The sequence below is a fragment of the Strix uralensis genome, chromosome 9 (assembly GCF_047716275.1).
Source record: "Strix uralensis isolate ZFMK-TIS-50842 chromosome 9, bStrUra1, whole genome shotgun sequence".
Taxonomy (NCBI): Eukaryota; Metazoa; Chordata; class Aves; order Strigiformes; family Strigidae; genus Strix; species Strix uralensis.
The window spans coordinates 11,225,298-11,244,193 of NC_133980.1; the positions used below are offsets into that span (position 1 = coordinate 11,225,298).

The window sequence follows — 18,896 nt, forward strand, 5'->3', positions numbered from 1 at the left end:
CTCACTTGTTCTTTTCACCTACTAACACCCAGGGCTGGGGAAACAACACAAGGAAGCCCGGAGACACCCTGGCATGGGCCCAGAGCACAGCACGTTCCAATCAGCAGCGCAGGTAGCCTTCTCCGTTCTACATACTTTATTAGATTCAGAGCTGGACAAATCACAAAGTGTACAAAATGGAGACCACACTACCAGAAGCAGGATTGTGGGTAGCAGCAGCATTCCTATGGCCCAGAAGCATTTGGTAGAAGTGTGGAGAGGGCAGGCTGGGGCAGGGGGCTCTTACTGCCAACCACATTTGAGATTCCCCGAGGACAGACCCTGTTCACATCCTGACAGAGCTCAGCTGACCCGCACTCCCCAGGACAGAGGGGACACATTTCCAATTTGTTTGGAAAGGACAGACTGGCTCGAGCCAGCAGTGGGTGGGGGTAAGTGCTCTAAGGACCTGAAATGCTGTGCCACCCACATACACACCAGCAAGAGCCTAAACCCTCATCTTTTTTGGTCACAAACCTTCCCACGGCAGGACTCTATACTGACGACTTTGCAAGAAATATAAGGTGGTGGTGAGATCTGGTGAGCCCACCATCTCCTCTGGTGGAGGCCCGACAAACTCACCACCCCAGGCATCTCGGACTGGCCAGCAACATCTACCACAACAGCAATAGCTAGTACAGAAGCCAGGGTAACTTCAACTCAGATTTGTCCAGTCTATGTTTAGGTCTATTCTACGAGTACATATGCACAAGAACTTCAAAAATACTAGGATATGATGCAAGTAGTGAGACACCAACAGAAGAGGAGTTTAATGGTGGACGTTCCCTAGAAAGATCACGAGAGGATGGGAGTTAGACTAGCCCTTCCCCACCCTGGGACGGGGAGCAGGAGGCTGACTGCGCCCCTGCGCACGACTGGGTTCTGAACTTCAGCTGCAGCATGGGTGGTAACTGAGCACAGGCAGGCGAGTCCGCTCCCAAGGTGAGCCACAGGGTCTTCCAATCTGCGTAGAGGGGCCAGGCAGATGTTTTCTCTGAATGTAGCTGAAGACTGAGGAGAGGCGGAGGATGGCTTGGAGAAGAGGGAGCCTGCCAGCCTGCTGGGGCTAGCATCTGGTCTCGTAGATCCCGCTCCTGCCGATGTACCTCACCCATTTTATCACATCATGGTCACTGTAGTTCAGCTTTGGCTCAAAGACTTTCAGGTAGCGCACCTTCAGCCCAGAGGGCGCAAACGGGACCTATGGAGAAAGCGAAAGGCAACAGAGCATTGGAACAGAGGGGTAAGATGCTCTCCGTACACTGTATGCCAGAGGATCCCTGGGCTGTGCATCTAGAAACGGACACCAAGAACCCCTGTTCCCTTCCCCACTCCCTGCACACATAGTGACAGACTCTAGTGGTTTTAAGGGTCATTTTCTTCCATTAGCTTTGCCATCTGGCTGGCCTGATGTTAGGAAGAGTCACATGTCAGCTTGGGACAGTGAGCACTCCAACCTGTGCAATTCCCACGAGGGCAGAAGGGACTGGACTGACAAAGCTTCTGAGGTTAGCTGCACCCTGGCAGGCAGACAGGGACTCACCTCAAAGTTCATGGAGATCGGGGGCCGAGCCCACTTCTTCTTGTCATTGGTGGGCAGCAGTTCAATCTCCGCACTGATCTGGGATTCCTTCATTCCAGCCATACGTTTTATCCTATCAGAGAAAGCCCAGAAGTGAGAAGGTGCCTGAGCTTACTTCTCCCCTTCACTACACGTGCTCAGGGCAGCCAGGAGCACTAAACAGACTCTGTCTCCCCAAGCCCTGCCCCTGCAGCACCCCAGACCCACACGCTCACTTACTTCCAGACAATGGCATTCTCACTGGCCTTGTACTTCGCCTTCCCCTTCATACAGATGACTTGCACTCCACTGGTGTTGAGGGGCGTTGGGATCCGGACCTGGAAGGCAGAGTCTGGTGAGCAGGGGCAAGAAGACCCTGGGCACGCTGTGCAGTCTCAGGGGAAGGTCACCTGTCCTGGACCCCTTAGCCTTCTCTCTCCCATCTCAGGGCCCAGAGAACATTGGCTACCATAAGGTATTGTAGGCTAGCTCTCCGGTTTCTTGCTCTGAAGGTTCAAACACAGTTTCAGAATTCACCCCAGTCAGTGAGGAACAGGGCAGAGCTCTCCAGTTCAAGCTGCAGGGAGCCTGGCTAGTGTCAGGCAGACGAGCTCAGGAAGGATGCCAGGCTGGCCAGGGAGGTCTGGTTGCACCAGGCTCTGGACAGCCTAGCTTTACAGCAGTAAGCCTTTCCTAGAAGGGGACTAAGCTGCAAAGTCACCTTTAGCCTGTCTTACACAGCTCATAACCTGCTGCCTGTCCAACATACCATCAGATCATGCAGACAGAAGAACATGAACTTTTCACAGGGACCGAGACATTAAGTGAACAGTTGCTGCAGGGAATGAGGCCTCTGCCAAGGTGGCTGTGCAACCGAAAACAACTTCCAACTCACTACAGCAGCTCCCTTCCATAGCACAGCAACACCGCGCATCTGTGGGGCATGCAGCTGACTCAATCCCATACAAGCTTGAGGACTCATGCGTGAGCACTTCGCAGCAGGGGACATAATGTAGAGGCACAATTCCTAGGCACAAGAGACCATTATTCTCTTACCTCTATCTTCTGGGCCAGCAAGGAAGGTTTGAAATTTGATTTGATCACCACTTTCACTTCCAGCTTGGTCCGACCCACTTCCCGCACCAGTGGGATCACACGGAAGGGAAGGATAATGTCCTTAGTGGTTCGGTATCTGCATGGATGGAAGCAACAGTGAACTCTGAGGACTTAACTCCCTTACAGTCTCAAACTGTACCACTTTCCTAAAGAGATGGCCTCTGCATAGGGGGAACAGCTGAGAAACATCAGCCAGAAAGGGAGCCATCCCAGAAGGAAGCAGCAGTAAGATCGGTGCTACTGCAGGACAGTGATGGTTTCTTGAGTCCCAAGTTTTTTATCTGGTTCCTGCCAATGGCTCTGTTCAAGGACACCAGTTTTAAGCACTAAAAAAAACCACAGATACAGCAAGCCAAAGGGTAAGGAAAGCCACATCCAACACTATGGTCGTGGCAAGGAAAATCATGCAGTTGGGCTTCTACCACATTCGGAACAGAAGGATTTGTGGGACACCCTACAGATTTCACTCTGAAAACAAGAAGGCAAGTGTGTCTTTGCAAGGTGCTCAAGGGCTACAAGGCTGCCTGAGAGCAGCAACACTGCTGTAGCAGTGAGCAGATGCCAACACCAGCCTGTTCATCCCCCACCACAGTACCTCATGAGCTCAAACTCTCCATCTGGTGGAATGAAGCTGATGCTCCTCTCAGAATCAAACTTGCTGAGCCTCACGCACTGGTGGAAAGTGCAGTCATCGATGGCGATTGACTGTTTGCCGCTAAAAACACAAGACACAGTTAAACAAGTGCAAGCTGCAGCCCTGGTATCTTGGTGCAGTCAAAGTCTGCCCAGGCAGAAACTAGTCTACAGAGCATGTTGCCATTGCAGGTGTCCAGGAAATGGGGAGGCAGGGAGAGATTTAGGGCACAGCAGCCTCTTGGCTCAGTCTTTCCTTCTTTCACCACCGCAAAAATCATATTTCAGGAAGCTTGTTTGAAAGAATTCTCTCCCTCCTCTCCCCAAAGAGGAGAGAGATTAGAGGAGCACCCTTCTGTCATAGCCAGCAACACAATGCTTGGGTCTGCCTGCCAACAGCACCTCAGTACTGCAAAGGCAACTCTGCTAGCCCAAGTCTTCTTGCAGCACAGTTCAAAGGAGAGAAAACACTTTCCTGTCCACAAAGCTATCCCACTGCCACACAGCCAGGAGATGCCAGGTTTGGGGTCTTCCTGTTCAGAAATCTTTTCACAGCTGTTGATTTGCACACTGCTAGCAGGTGGTTTGATCTTGAACTGATTTGCCAGAGACCACAATATTACACTGTAAAAATTTGCATCTCTCACTTCTAAAAAATCCACACAGCTACCATCTGTCCATCTAGGTGCACTAGCCTAACCTGCCAGCACTGAACTTGTGCTGGGTTCTAGTCTCTGAGAATACCTTCCTCGCTACAGGTCCTGAGGTCAGCCAAGATCTCTCAGCTACTGAGAGGGACCAGAAAATAAGAAGGCAGTAGCAACAGCAGAGGCCACAGTGTAGAGAAGGTGCAGTGTTGTGATATCTAGGCTGCCTCAACTGCTGGGAGCAAGAGGACAAACACACAAGTGAGCTGAGACAGTATAAGCACTACAGGCAGGTTCTGCTGTCCTAGGAACCACCACTCCCTGCAGAAATGGGAAGCAGACTGACCCCAGGCTGACTGGCTGTTTAGTTACACAACCCAGTGGTGTAGTTTGCAGGAGTTACTCTTTCCTAATCTGTTGTCCAGATGACAATGTTAGCCAACTAGTTCCTGTTTCTTTGGAAGACTGCTGGGAAAGCCCTGCTGCCTAGCACTGCTCCAGGTCTCAGGTAGCATTACTTGGGGTTTAGGTATTGCCACATGCTAGATGCCAAAAAGCAACTGGCAGCAGCTGTCCCTTTTGGTCACCTCATAACTAAATGCTTCTGGAGAGTAATATCTCCAAGCTCTTGCCTACTGGAGAACCACAGCTAGGGAGAACTACCTAGCAAGAGTCCCTGTTCATCTTGCTTCTGTAACTCAAGAAAATAGCACATATACAGGTAAAGGTGCTCATGGCACAGAAGCTTTGGGACAGTGTTACTGACCCTTCAGAGGTCTAAACAGATGACATTTTCACTACAGTATATCCCCACTGGGCAGCCACCTGAGGCTCATCCATTTTACTAGCTAGATTCAGGTACAGGAAAGATGGCTTAAAAGTGACAGTGAAGTGATAGCTCTTGGCTTGGTTCTGAGAGAAAAGGCAAATAGCAGCTCAGCTCTGTTTACAGGAACCATCACGGAAAGTGTCCGAGATCCAGGTTACATGCACAAGTCACACGAAGCAAGACAGGGGGAGAGCAGAGTGCACACACAGCTGAAGCAGATTATCTACCTTCCCAATTCACTGGGGGTCAGCAAAAAAAAAAAAACAACAAACAACCAAGAGAAACACAGTTGAGTTGCAAATGGTTAGTGAGAGAAAAGTGGCAGTCCCTTTGCTTTTAGCTCTTCGCCCCAAGCAGGAAGGCTGGAAAAGGCATAAGACCTGTTTTCAGCTTCAATGTGGGTACTGACTGCGGTGTGGCTGGGAAGGAAGGTAGCCGGGCTCCCGGAAGGGATGAGCCTCCAATCCATATGGTCACTGACCACCTGTGTGTCAGCAGGAGGGGCTTACCCAGCGTTAGCCTGTCAGCTCTTCTAGTCTGTGGGAACAGTCCAGGTAGAGCAGGCTATGGTCAGAGGGGTTCCTTCACTGTTCCTCAGGAGCACTACTACTGTATCCTATGAGTAACAGTCTCTGCATTGACTAGAACTGCTAGAGACACAAATTCTGCAAAAATCCATCTTGGGGAAGTGTTTCCAGCTGCAAGAATTCCACACTTAATAATATGTTTGAATCTTAATACTTGAAGAGCTGCAAAGAAGCCCTCTGTATTGAGGCCCTCAGGCTGGTAGTTTGCATGACAACTGACCTACCCAGAGAAAAGTTAGTAACATCTGAAGGGAAGAACAGATCAGTTTGTCTGTCAGATCACAAAAGCTATTAAGTGCTGCCCTTTCATAAGAGTCCCTGGTGGCAAGTGGCTTTCACCCCAATGCCTCTTACCTTTTCCCCGTTTCATCCGCAGTCCCTTTGCCCTGTTTTTCAATTACAATCTTGTCATTCATGCCAAACTTGCACTCTGGCATTCCACTCAGGTAACTCTTCATCACCACTCTGCCAGAGACGTGGGCGCTCAAAACCTGACCTGGTGTAGGGAAGAGCGCAGTTCAGAACACTTAGCCAAGTCCTCACTCACAAACCTTGAAGGTGAGAAGGATACCAGCTCAGTAACTCCTACTTACCCTGGGGGGACATCAAGAGATTCACACTCTCCAGCACATCAAGAAAGAGTTCATTGCGACGATATTTGATCCCTTCACGTCTCCATCCAATCTGTCCAGTCACCTGGCTGGTGATCTGGGACTGCTCTTCCTTAGTCTGAAGGGAAGGAATGACATCTTAGACCTCTAGGTAAATTCAAAGACTAAGAAACCTTGCTCTAAATCTAAGAGCAACTGCTTGCTATTTATTACGCACAACTGTTTTTGACACTTAGATATGGGTACTGTCACACCCCCCAAGAATTGGTCATTCTCTCCTCAATACAGCAAATTCTATGCCTAACTAAAAATTGGTCATAATAGCAGGAAGGGTTCTCCCCTAGTCCATTAGGCTACATCTAGGTGCAGGGAGGCATGGGCTCCACCAATGACATTCAAATCATGTCTCAGACTGTCACATCAATCCATGTTAAGCAGAGAAGCAGCTGACAGGCCAGTTCACGCCCTTATGCAACATGAAACTCTAGGGCCACAAGACAGCTAGTCCCCTGCTTAATGACTGCAGTCAGAGTTACATACCAACACTAACTTAACATGCATCTAACAGCATTCAGGCTCTAAGCCTCCTAAGAGCACTAAGGACTGTGTTGAGAGGCACAGGGAGGTTTCCTACCTGATGCTACAGGCGGGGTCCAGTCACACGCAGAAAGTCAAGAAGTAGATGTATAGCAGCAAGTGCGGTGCACACAGGGTTAACAGGCAAGCAGGTCAATAGCAAGAAGAGGGAGGAAGGGAGAAAGAGCAGGTTAGGCTTAAGGCTACCTCAGGACAGGAACAAAGCAGGCTGGCTCATCATTAATTAGGTAGCTAATTAGCACAAACAAGATGAGGGGCTTTGACCTTTAGCCCCCCCTCAGGAAAACCAGCACTCCTAGCAGTGAAGTGGCTTTTCAGACTTGGCCCATTATGCACCACCCAAACACCAGCTAGAGCAGAGGGAGTGACAGAGCAGCCAGATACCACTCCCAGTAACGTTCCTGCACAGAGCAGACTCCTCACGCTGCTGTTCCTAAAGCAAGTCCTGGATGTTTATCATGGCAGAGATGCCCAGACTATGAGAAGTACCAGGCATCCAGGACTGCAGACATCTTAAATCTGGGTCCTGTATAAAGTTATATCCCTGTTAATTCTGCCTCTTCCACCACAACGACTACACAACACAGAAACGGGTCCTGTCGCAGCAGCCTTGCAGGGGGCCCACAGGGTGGCAGTACATGATCTCAGCTTTAAACCAGCAGTGCCTTGGTTTCACACATGATCTTGCCACAGACATGGTCACTCCTTGAGCAAGCAGAGCCATTATCATAACATCTAAGAGACAAAGGGTTTTTATACTCCCCTGAGAACTGCCTAGGTAAGTGCTCAATGTAGTACAAAGTACCTCCCTTGTCTGTCCCACAAAAAAGCCTCCTTATCTGCCTTGTTCAATGCTTTGTTCAGGCTTAAGAGGAAGGAGGCACATGTAGATATGAAACCCAGTTCTCTGGCTTCCAAAGGGACACTGATCATGTGCTGTCGCTCCCACTGCCTGCAACACCAGCGGTGCCATGAACTATGCGCTTATGATCCCTACAGAAAGGGACTGGATGGATCTGAAAGCAGATGCCTGGGGAGTGCTGAAGCTATCACCCAACAGCATGAGTGTTCCTTAAGGGAGGGACAGAAGGCACTTGGGTCTGAAATTTCTCAGGACTGGGAGCTTCCCTGAGCTGGACAAATAAGTTAGCTAAAATGGGACAAGAATATCCAACTTGTTGTACTCAGTTGCCAGCATGCTGACTAGGTTAAAGGCAGACAGTTACCAGCAGGTTTCCTGGGTTCTTGCAGCTGGTAGCAGCCCTCTCCTCACTTTCAAAAAGTAACACAAGCATTTTAGCACTAAAGTACCTCTAAGGTTTGGGAAAATACTGTAACTAAGAGTTGACCAATTCACACTCCCAGAAAGCACCTGGAGGGGAAGAAAATTACAGCATTCACCTAATTAATGAAGTCTGGACAGATGCAGACAGATCTGAAGAGTGAGAACCAAGGAAGTACATGGAGCACAGCCCCACCTCGAGCTGTAAGAGCAGCTTTAGCCTCTGCTGGAGGAAGATATCTGAGCCAATGCTTGTGTCAGTTCTGATACAGGACACCAGCAGGGCCTGCAGATCTGCTGTTTGAGTAGTGGGCTACTTCCGAGGTAGGGACTAGAACTGAAACCATGTTGCACACCAGCAGCTTTCAAAACCCATGTGCCACAACACCCCCTTCCCAGAGCGCAGGGGTACTTCCCTTGACAAGCAGCAATATTGGACCCACTTTAAAAAAAAACAACAACCAAACAAACAATGAAGCAGATCTTGTATTCCAAGATCACCCGCCCTGGGAAGACCACTGCAGATGTACAGCGTGGGCATTCAGAGTGCAGCAGCTCAGTACACCTCAAATCTTTCACTGAGAACAAAGGTAAAAAGTTGTGTTTGGAAAGTCTGCCATAACTGTGGATTTTGCTCCTTAAATTCAGCAGGACACAAGCCCAAGGAAAGCACCATCAGGAATTACGCAGGGATAAGGGAACATGGATGACAGGCCACCCAGTCCCAGATTTTGGTCCAAGGTACCTGCCAGAAGTTGGTTTTAAGTGAAGGAGGAGTTGGAGGCTAGATGTACCAGAGTAGAGAGCAGACAAGGAGATATGGCAAGTACTGTTTCAGTTGTTGCCCTTGCCATACTGTGCCTGGCAAGGATTACTTCTGCTTTTCGAACTGGACTGCACAAAATTCCAGAGAGCAGATTAACTGCTTACTTATGTAAAGCTGAAGTCTGAACTCTTCTTTGTAAGGGAAGGACTAAACCTGCTGTTGAATGAAGCAAGATGCTGTGACAGTGGTTTGCACATAAACAGCATGAGTTTGTTAAAACAGACAAAAGCAAAAAAAGAGCTAGGGAAGGAAGTGAGGGTGGTGGTTAGTTTTGAGTTTTCCTACGAACAGGAGCTGACTCATCTATCTTGAGTGCTGACTGCCCAAAATGTCAGACTGCAGAAAGCCAGAGTGATTTACACCAGGGCTTGGGATGGGGGACTGAGACCGGATGCGCTCACATCTGGCCACTGCTATATGCATGTCCTCTTGCAAAACACTGTTTGCTGTTCTACAGGAAATATGTTGCTCAGAGGCAGCTTCTCTCTCACTGCTTTCTAGAGGGATGCAGCTAGTCTTGCTACTAGGAGATTAAAAGTTTAAAAAGGAATTCTTAGGAAGTCAGTGCTGATGAACAGAGTTGAAACAGAGCCTCCAGAGGCTTTGACCTCTGCTTATCCTAAACAAGAACAGTTGTCAGGCAGCCTCTTGTTCAGCACTTTGCTTCTGTTTGTACCTTGGGGCTGAAGCTTCACCCAGATCTCTGCTGCAGACAGTACAAACTGATTGCCAGCTTTTCTCCTGACTCGCGTGCTACACAGGGGAGAGGACTAAGGTTTAGGCTAAGTCCTCATTATGAGTTGCATAGCTGTGTTAGATGGACAAGGTGAGCAACATTCCTTGGGGACACAAGAAACAGTGACTGTAACAGTCCTCTGGTTTCAGAGGTTGAGCATGAGCTGTCCAAGATGGGAAACCTAGTTTTGAGGACTGTAGCCTGGAGTAGGATTAGAGCTAGTTTAAAAGACATTCCCAAGAACAGTCCAGTTTAAGTGTCTTTTTCCCCAGGTGCCCTTTATCTTCTACCTCCATGTAAACTTTGTTGCAAGGGTTATTACATTGCCAAATGCACAGTCGAGATTCTCTAACATGAGAAAGCTCAGGCTGTACTGATGCTGATCTGCAAAGATGCTACAGGCAGCAACAGAATAACATCAGCTTCCTGACTGACAGCAAGATCCACAAGGCTGAAGAACACTTCCTTACAAGGCAGGCCTGAAAGCCTGACAGTTCAAAGCACCGAAGGCTGGTGGAAAACAGACCTGCTCAGCGAGATTCACACACAGAAGAACAATTTCTGGTTCAGCAGGTAGATTTGTTTATTCTCTGTCAGAATCTAACAGAGAGCAGAGCCTGAAGCCAGCAATCATTTACACGCAAGGGACTGGCATTATCTGAGCTCAGGGCCCTTCCTCCCGCATCTTACCATGCGCCAGGGAACATGAGGTCACACAAGTGCAGAGACACCAGAGCAAGATGCCACTGAGTTGCATCCCTGCCAGGGTGTTCTCAATGTACTCGGGCACCTTCACTCAGCACAGGTCAAATGGTTAGTTGGTAATTAAGACCGTACTTTCTTGAACAGGCTTACAGAAAATTAGTAGTTTGGTACAGAGCAGTGCTGTACCAAAAACTCCTCTGGTTACCTGACTCTTGATGCCTTGCTGAGTGATGAAGGTCTTCAGGGCCCCCGTTTCAGAGTTCTGAGGATAGCCAAAGTCCAGGATTTCTACAGAAGGGTAAAAGAAGGTTAGTTCAGAGCTGCAAGGTATAAACATGCCAACCGTGCTAACCTTCCTATAAGGAGAGAGTCAGTTAGTGCACAGATAGTGCTTGTATGTTCAATTTCTGAGTAAGCTGCTGGAGCATTCCTTACCAAGAGAAAAGAAACAGCCTTGTTAAACTGACTTCCCAGTGCAATATTTTGGAGAGGAGAGGTGATGGAAAGTTGTCCAACTGATGGATTCACTGGTTTTAATACAACTGCATTTCAGGACTAAATATCAACTAACCTAGCTAAGTATGTGCACAGGGCAAACTGTGGAGTTTTTCTAAAAACATCCAAGGGACTATAATGAGGGTTTATCCTACAGCAGAACAATCTATGCAGCATTTTCTTTAGGTTTTGATTTTTGCATGAAGATGTAATAAAAATCAAAACCTAGAAAAAAAATAAACAGCAGAGTAGTGTCGCTGCAGGATGATGAGTGTGGGAGAGAAACAGATGTTAACTACAGTGCCCTTAACACCCACTCCCCTAAAAATGAAGGGAACAACCTCCAAGAGAACTAAAAGAGAGAGAGGACCACTAACATGAATACCAAGTAACACCACACCGGCAGGTTTTGATCTCACTGTGCCTACTGGGAGACAGCAGTGACTGACCAAAGCAGAGAAACAGTGGTCTCTCCATCTGCCCGAATTAAGTTAAAGTCACTGTGACCCTTGGCTAAGAATCCCAGGACACACACACGTGGTGCCTTGTCTGGAAAACAAACTGAAGCATAACTAATACAAAGTGCTCATGTTATGCGAAACAGGGACAGCTCAAGGGCAATCTCCACAGGCAGGCTGATATTATGAGCAGCTGAAGGGACACTGTATTATTATTCTGTGGTGAAATTTAGAGCTGTATCGCTGGGGGAGGTAGGGCTGGGACAGAGCAGGTTGGGTTTTATTGATTTACTTCTGTCTCAGAACTTCTCCCAAGAGACAATCCAAGAGTAGGCAACCAATTGCAGCCTGGGGTGACTGCTACCACACAGTGCTAGAGCTACCTGGGCACTAGCTGGGATGGCTGGCCTTAGAGGTGCTAATGATAGCCCTCTTGATATACCTTGATATAGTGATAGCCCTACATCTACACAGGATCCACTCCAGTACCAGCTGCCTCATTTTACAAGTGCACAGCTCCCAACACTTCAGCAAAGCGAGCCACGATCAACACAAGGCTATGGGCTTGAGATGTTATCCACACTTCCAGTACAGGTGGCATTAGAAAGCAAAACAACTAATTTTGAACCCTGTCACACATGTTAAATACTTCAAGGATTATTACTACATCAAACTAAGCTAAGGGTTTTAGAATGGCCAAGTGCAATATCACATAGCAGATAAGGGAAACATCTCACCATCCAGTAGCTCATAGATCAGCACAAAGTTGTTCTTTATGTTCTCCTCACTGATCTTCCCGAAGTAGGCAGTCATCACGTCACACATCTTGTAAAGAAACTCGAATACCATGGCAGCGTTGACATTCTGCTTGGTGACAGCAGCCAGCCAGATGTTGGAACGTTTGACGTGGAAGAAACTTGTGCGGGCGATGTTGGTGACAGGCGAGCGTACCTGCTGCCGTGCGTGGATGACATTGACGCGGAAGGCGTCGACAGCATTCCGCCTACGAGATCACCAGCAAAGATTAGTTAGCACAGCGTACGTGAAAATAAGCTGGCTGCACAGTTCGGCTTATGCGACTACAGTCAGACGCTGAACTACATACACCGAGCTCACTTAGGAAGGGTGCCTGGGGATGTCTCTATGAGGGACAAGTGAAGGCTCTGAGCAGAGTTAGACAATAAATTCTGCACATACTAAAGGAGAAACAGAGTGCTACTGGTCTCTAAGGAGCTTTGGACTACAGTGTAACTGTAGTCAAAAGGAGAAGCTAACCTTCACCTGGAGTCAGATGGCAAAGGAACCTCCCCTTCAATTAATTTTGCTAGCACTACCAATTGATTGCCATAGCCAGGAACAAACACGGTAGCAGCTTATGGCTCAAAGAAGAGCCCAGTTTTGACCAAACATCTAGTCACTGCATGCCCAGGCCTTCATACTCTTGCCCCAAAGCAAGCTGTAGTCTCCCAAGATATCTGTCGATGGCAGTTCCACCCAGACATACCACTGAGGAAAACACAGCAAAACCTACCTGGGTCACCTGACAGATGTCAGTGCCCAGGTACACCACAAAAGGGAGCTCTAGTTCTTGGCTCCACCTCACCTCCATTCCCCACGCACAGAGGGCAGGCTCAAAGCAACAAGCAGGATTAGGAATATTTTTGGCTTTCCTGTTACAGATGTCCTCTCAAGCCTGCCAGGCTTCAGAACAGGTAGGTCTCTTGCACATAGACTTAGGGTCCTCACAGTGCAACGTGCTAGTAGCACTGCATTAAGTGCACTGGATGGTCCAGTACTATTTACAGGACAGAGGCTCTGCACAGTGCTGAAAAAATGCTGCAGAAGCTTCCCCTAGCTGCTGCCACCTTTAATCCAAACTGCCTAGACACTACTGACAGGGAACAAATCCCTCCTGGGTAAACAGGGACGTCTGGGTGGCATTCTGGATGCCAGCTCTTCCACACCAGAGTTTCCTTATCCTGTAGCTATAAGTCAGGATAAAATGCCCGAATTAAGTTAAAGTCCATCAATCCTAAGAACACAGGAAGAACGAAGCATGAGTGCTTTATATAACAAGACCGAGACTTAAAGCAATAGTCTACACACCAAGCCAAGACCCATCTAGTTGTGCTTTATTACTCATACTGTCAGACACTATTTAGAACAGGGGGTCTTCTGACTGCAGCATCACAGCCATGGTACTGATTATGCAGAACCATGTTTGAGAGCAGACAGTAGTAATACCCTCACAAGCAAGGATACAGGCATACAAGTGCTTGTAAGCATTGAGGGTTGTCAACCATCCAGCAGACAGTTCCAAATTTGAAAACAAGGGATATTCAAAGGAACATAGGCTACCACAGCACATGTTTGCTCCTTGAAGGTTTGGGTACATATGTAGAAGCTTCATCAGTAAACACGCTCCCCCACAAGCAAAATTCTGGCCTTCAAATACTTCTAAGGTTTTATTGTTCCAGAAGGTTTACGAGTTTGAGTTAATATTTAATTCCTACCTTAGTTTTTCCGTAAGTAATTTAATCTACTACAAAATATCAATATCTAAAACCCCCATTCCTCCCCTCCAGTAAGCCCTGCAAGGAAAGTTCAGCTTGTTCTGGAGAATCAGCCCTCCCAGCCTCAAGTTCTAACCCGCTAGAACTAGTACCAGAACCAGCAACCAGACTGGTGCATGCTAGAGGAGAAGCCTCAGGTTGGTGAAGCTTTTCTAGCAAACCAGTTGCCCACTGTGCAGTGCCAGTCATGGCCTACCACGCATCTCTTACCTATTGCTACAGCAGCCAATGAGATGGGATGGACAGAAATGGCGCCAGCGGAGAAAGGAGGAGTGACAGCAACAAGAGAAAGGGTTAGAAACACACACACAAGGCACAATGAATCCAAAGAGATAAGAAGAGACCAAACAGCACCCCCTCCCCCTGCTCCTGGGCACAAAAGGCCAAGGTGGTATTGGATGGACAGTAACAAGCTGTGGCAGCAATGAAGCCCTCGCAAGGCACAATGCTGACATGCCGTGGTCAGGCTGCCAGCATGGACAGACTTGTGTTTGGCTGAATTTTAGGGCTAACTGGGCATTAGTCCAGATGAGCTGCATCCGTGTCACATCAGTGATACCCAGTCTGCTCTGCTAATACATGTAGCAGGCCTTGGAGGGGAAAAAAAACCCAAAGCCTTGATTTGAGGCATCGCCTGGGGACCGTCAAGTTATCAGGTATCTTCTTCCCAGTCTGCCTTGGAACAGGGCTGCAAATCTGAGTGGACATTTCTATGACAGTACTTATTTGAAGCTGTTTGGGTTGATGCTTTCTGGCTTGGTCCAGCCAACAGGAAATACAGCAAGTTTGATAGAGCTGGAGCACATCTGGAGAGATAAGGCACATCCTGCAGATTCAGACACTGCTCTATCCAGCTTGCACTTTTTCCTTAAGGATCAAGAGCCATGAAGCCAAAGTGATGTATTAGAAGCTCAGAAACCAAATGCCTATTACATTTAAAGTTCATGCAGTTTGTCATGTAAGCTGCTCAGTTTCAAATAGCTTATTTTTATTAAATATCTACGTTCTTAAATGCAGGTAGCTTCTCCCAGTGACTATGTCACTGAAGAACAAGGCACCTGAAGATCACAGTAGAGCCCTCCATGGTATCCTGAATTAAATGCATAATGCTTTGCCCTTTTTTTTTTTTTTTTTTTTTAAGAGGCTGCTTACGCATGCAGCTAGCTGCTGTATGGACAAACGCACTACATGCACTAAAGCCATTCTAAGTTGCAAGCAAAGAATGTTCAAGTTTTGTGGTACTTCTGCCTTTAACAAAGTCAAGGGAAGGGTTTCTTCATTGACCATCACTTTGCTCTAACATCTGTGGTTATTTAGAGCCTTAAACTGTGCAAGGGGAGGGGTTCTCATAACCACAGATAACCTTTTATCTCTTGCAACACATAGGTTGAGGCTTCAGAATGCCAAAGGCAAGTGCCAAGACCAAGGAGTCTTAAGGGTCAATCACTTGAAGACAGGCAGCAGCTATGCTCATTTCCCATTCAACCTACCTCCAAACAAGCTGGATGAGCTCAGCCCTCAGCACTTCATATCTACTGTTTAGGAATTAAGAACTGTAGAGTGTTCTGGAAGTCTATTACCTGGTTGTTCGGTTAGAGACAGAACTACAGAGTTGAGTACAAGCTACCATATCAGGGCTATTCCTTTCCCTGCCTCCCTCTGAAGGTTAGGGTACTAAAAGCTTTTAATCAGACCTCGTATTGATGCTAATGTTCAGACTAGGAAATGGCAAGATTCTCATTTACTTGATTACACCACCAGATGAGACCCAGTCACTTTAAGACATCTTGTTTTATAAGGCTACACATCCAAAAAATTCCAAACCAGGTTTGAAGGCCTGTTTCAGAAGGAATCCAACACCTTGGGGAGCAAGCTTGGTTAATAGCCAGCACCAGCTCCACCTAAGTCACAAGACTGACACTTTCAAAAGAACTGAGTGGAGGATTTCACTCAAGAGAACACCGACTCCTGAAGTCCTAGAGAAAACACTTGAATCTTTTTGGCACCTTTTGACGAATGAAAAAATTAAGATAGGATCAGACAGGAAATCCCGTTCTCTAGTTTTGTCTGGCCAGCCAGTAGGAAGTACTTTATCACATACTGAACACGAGTCAGTATGAGAGGAATGAGCCAAGACAAAAGCAATGGAAGATCACTACATTAAAAATAACTACTCGAATCCCCAGTTTACATCTCCAGAGCCAGAATGCCCTTTAAATTAAAAGGCCTTCCTGAATAAACATCAGTTCAAGCAAGCCTATCTTTAAGTGCTTTAAGTTTGCAGGCCACAAAAAAATATTTCTGCCAGAAACTGCAGTAACAGTGTCCCTAGCCTCCCACACAACATATTCTCAAAATTTGTCTATAATCCAGACGGGCTTGGCTCAGTCACTGTGATACCTATTCATTAGAGGAACTTTACAAAGTCAGATCTGGCATATGAATTGCTCTGAAGAGCTTCAGCTAACAAGTATTCAGGACTGAAATGAGTTAGTACAGCAGAGGAGAGGCAAAGTTTTGTAGGCAGTAGTTTTCTGCTTCAGAAATACAATGCTTCCTTGCTCAGCTCTGTGTGGAATAACTTAGCCTTAGAACAGCTACTTTACTCTTAGTTGACTTAGAACAAGCCAAGAGATTTAAAGCTCATTAGGTGAAGCCTTATTACAGACACCATGTTGACTGCTACTCCATCAACGAAACTGTGCAAGCCTTGACTAGCTACTAGTTCTACCTCAATTTTTAACCTCCACTGAACAATCCATAACCAGAAGGAACACGGTCTTCAGACTAGAGCAGTCTGAAGGCAGACTGGCTTGAAAGTTTTTTGTAATTCATGGCAAAAAGTTATTTCACAGCACATTCTACCACTATTCATTGTGGAGACCTGGTACAAACTATTTTTTCCTAAACTGGACAGAAGGAACTCTCTCATTGGACTTTGAATTAACACCTACCAAATCCCCGCTCACATTAGCTATGTTTTAACTCTGTTTACTTCAATTACTAACTTCCACCAAATGCGTAACACCAATGAAAACCCACTAGGAAGAGTAGTGTTGTGCAAGAAAGCCACTTAAGGTTTTCAGTCCAAGCTGCATCATCACTTGATACTGGGTTCCTTTTAGCACTATCCACTGCCTATAAGACACCAAATTTTTAGTAAGGTCCCTTCTGGGAACCAGCAGCCTAGGAATTGTACAGATCCAGTCTAAGTGAGCATCGTAACACTTGTGTGAAGTGCAACGAGACACCTACAAAGACTTTCAGTGCTTCCCACAACTTTCATTACCCAGTGAATCTAAGCTTTTTACAAACAAGGCTGCCATACAAAGTTGGGGGACAGAATGCCAGCTTTAAGCATACAGCCGTGGTTACTGTGAGACTGCTTGCAGACATAACTTTCCAAGACCACAGACAGTCTTCTGCATGCCTGTACCTGACACTAGACATGTGTGTTTGAAACCAATTCAAGAGTCCTGGTTATAGTGCATGGCAGACAGCTCCCACATGACTGCTCCTGTAAAGTTTTAATAGTTACAGTGAGGCTGGTAGACTCGCACAGTGGGAGTCCATGTTGCTGAAGCATTTGGAGTAACAGCCAGATCTCTACCATCCAAAAGAAAGTCCCAGGTTTGCCTGCAGGCCATCCTTTACTACCACCTGTAAGTGACCAGGGCTTAACAAACGCTTTTTCTTTATCTGAACTAAGCCTAGAGCAGCAAGTTGAGTTGCAGTCTTACATGCATGCACAGCTAATGCAGAACAAAGCAGCTCTGGGTTGTTGTCCACACCAAAATGAGACAGAAATGCAAAGACCAGGGATGCAATAGAAGCACTTACCCAATGTCATCCCGGTAGACTCGAGAGATTAAAACCTCTCCTTTGTGATTATAGATGAATAAGCCTCCGATCATGATGGAATTTTAGTCTTCTCTTCCCATGTTGCTTAAGACCTGAAGTAAGAGAAGGCATATATCAGTAGGCTGCATGGCAACAAGTGGTACAGCTGGAACAGACTTTGACACCTGTTGGCTACTAGCCAGGGCACAAACATCTTTTGTCACACACATCCTCAACCAGAAGGCAACTGTTACAATACCTGTGGTGGTGAGGACCTTATAGCACACATCTTGATGCCACGAGAGTAATGAATTTCAGCAGATTGCAGGGAAGGACAAGTGGAGGACACGCTCAGAAATATTCCTGAGTCTGATGGTGTGGGCTACTTCACCTAATTTATCTTGTTACTTCTGGCCAGGCTAGCACACGGCTGAGGCCCAGAAGGGCAGCTAGAGACTCAGGAGCAGCTCAGATGCTGGAAGCAACTGCCTGCCTCACACTTACACCTGGAGAGGAGAGTACAGAGTTCCATAAAGGACTATTAGAAACAGTGTTTTACTCTGGAGAAGAGGGAGGTAGTCTTATTACTGCAGTCATAGATTACACTTCGATCTGGTGGGATTTTATATGGAAAAGTGTGCGTTTCCAATGCACAGTACAGACTGTATGTACCACAAGAAACCTAAGCCCTAACTACACGCCAGTCTCTCAGGATCAGTGTTCCCTCATGTTTGCTGTAGAACTGCCCCTCAAGGGCACATGATAACAAAGACTCAATGAGGAAGCCCACCGGGAACCAGCTGCCTTGTTCCAGATGGAAGAAGCCAGTGCAGGAATCCTGACAGAGGCCCAGCTGAGTGACTTCCTGAGCTTGTCTGAAACAACTCAAGAGCTTAGGTCTAGGTGAGTACACACAGCTGCCATGTATCCTGTAACACACGAGGATCTGAACGCGATTGCAATCTGCAGCCAGAACTGAAGCTTAAAATTAGCACTGAAATAGATGTAGGCTTAATTCTCATTTCATTCATCAGCATGGATGGATCAAGCCTCAGGTATTAGTAGTAACTGGCCTATTCCCTGAATGCAAGAAAAACCACAGGCCTGGAACTACAAGCAAATCAGAGACTCTTTATTTCTCCTATAAAGTGTCTATCTCCCCAATGACCGAGACACAAATTGGATGCAATTCATACCTAGTCTTTTTGCATACAGTTTACACAAGTGTTTGAGATGTCACCAAGTCTACCACTGTACAGCAGGCAGTTCTTAGCAGCAAGTACACCTTGGTTTATTACCATTTTTACATAGTTTTTATATAGCAACATTACAGCCTTTGCTGATCCCTAGCAGCAGTACTG

General features: G+C 47.0%; 1 protein-coding gene across 1 annotated transcript in view; it reads right to left on the bottom strand.

Annotated features, from left to right (window-relative positions):
* Positions 1-118: 118 nt before the first annotated feature.
* The window catches only part of AP2M1 (adaptor related protein complex 2 subunit mu 1), a 29,627-nt gene continuing 10,849 nt past the window's right edge, over positions 119-18,896 (bottom strand). The window contains exons 2-11 of the mRNA XM_074878657.1: positions 17,536-17,648; positions 11,860-12,125; positions 10,375-10,457; positions 6,006-6,141; positions 5,767-5,908; positions 3,312-3,431; positions 2,657-2,792; positions 1,841-1,938; positions 1,583-1,694; positions 119-1,240 (exon numbers count right to left, since the gene is read on the bottom strand). Coding sequence (XP_074734758.1) covers positions 1,106-1,240; positions 1,583-1,694; positions 1,841-1,938; positions 2,657-2,792; positions 3,312-3,431; positions 5,767-5,908; positions 6,006-6,141; positions 10,375-10,457; positions 11,860-12,125; positions 17,536-17,609 — 1,302 coding nt within the window. The 5' untranslated portion in view covers positions 17,610-17,648 and the 3' untranslated portion in view covers positions 119-1,105. The remainder of the gene's footprint in view (positions 1,241-1,582; positions 1,695-1,840; positions 1,939-2,656; positions 2,793-3,311; positions 3,432-5,766; positions 5,909-6,005; positions 6,142-10,374; positions 10,458-11,859; positions 12,126-17,535; positions 17,649-18,896) is intronic.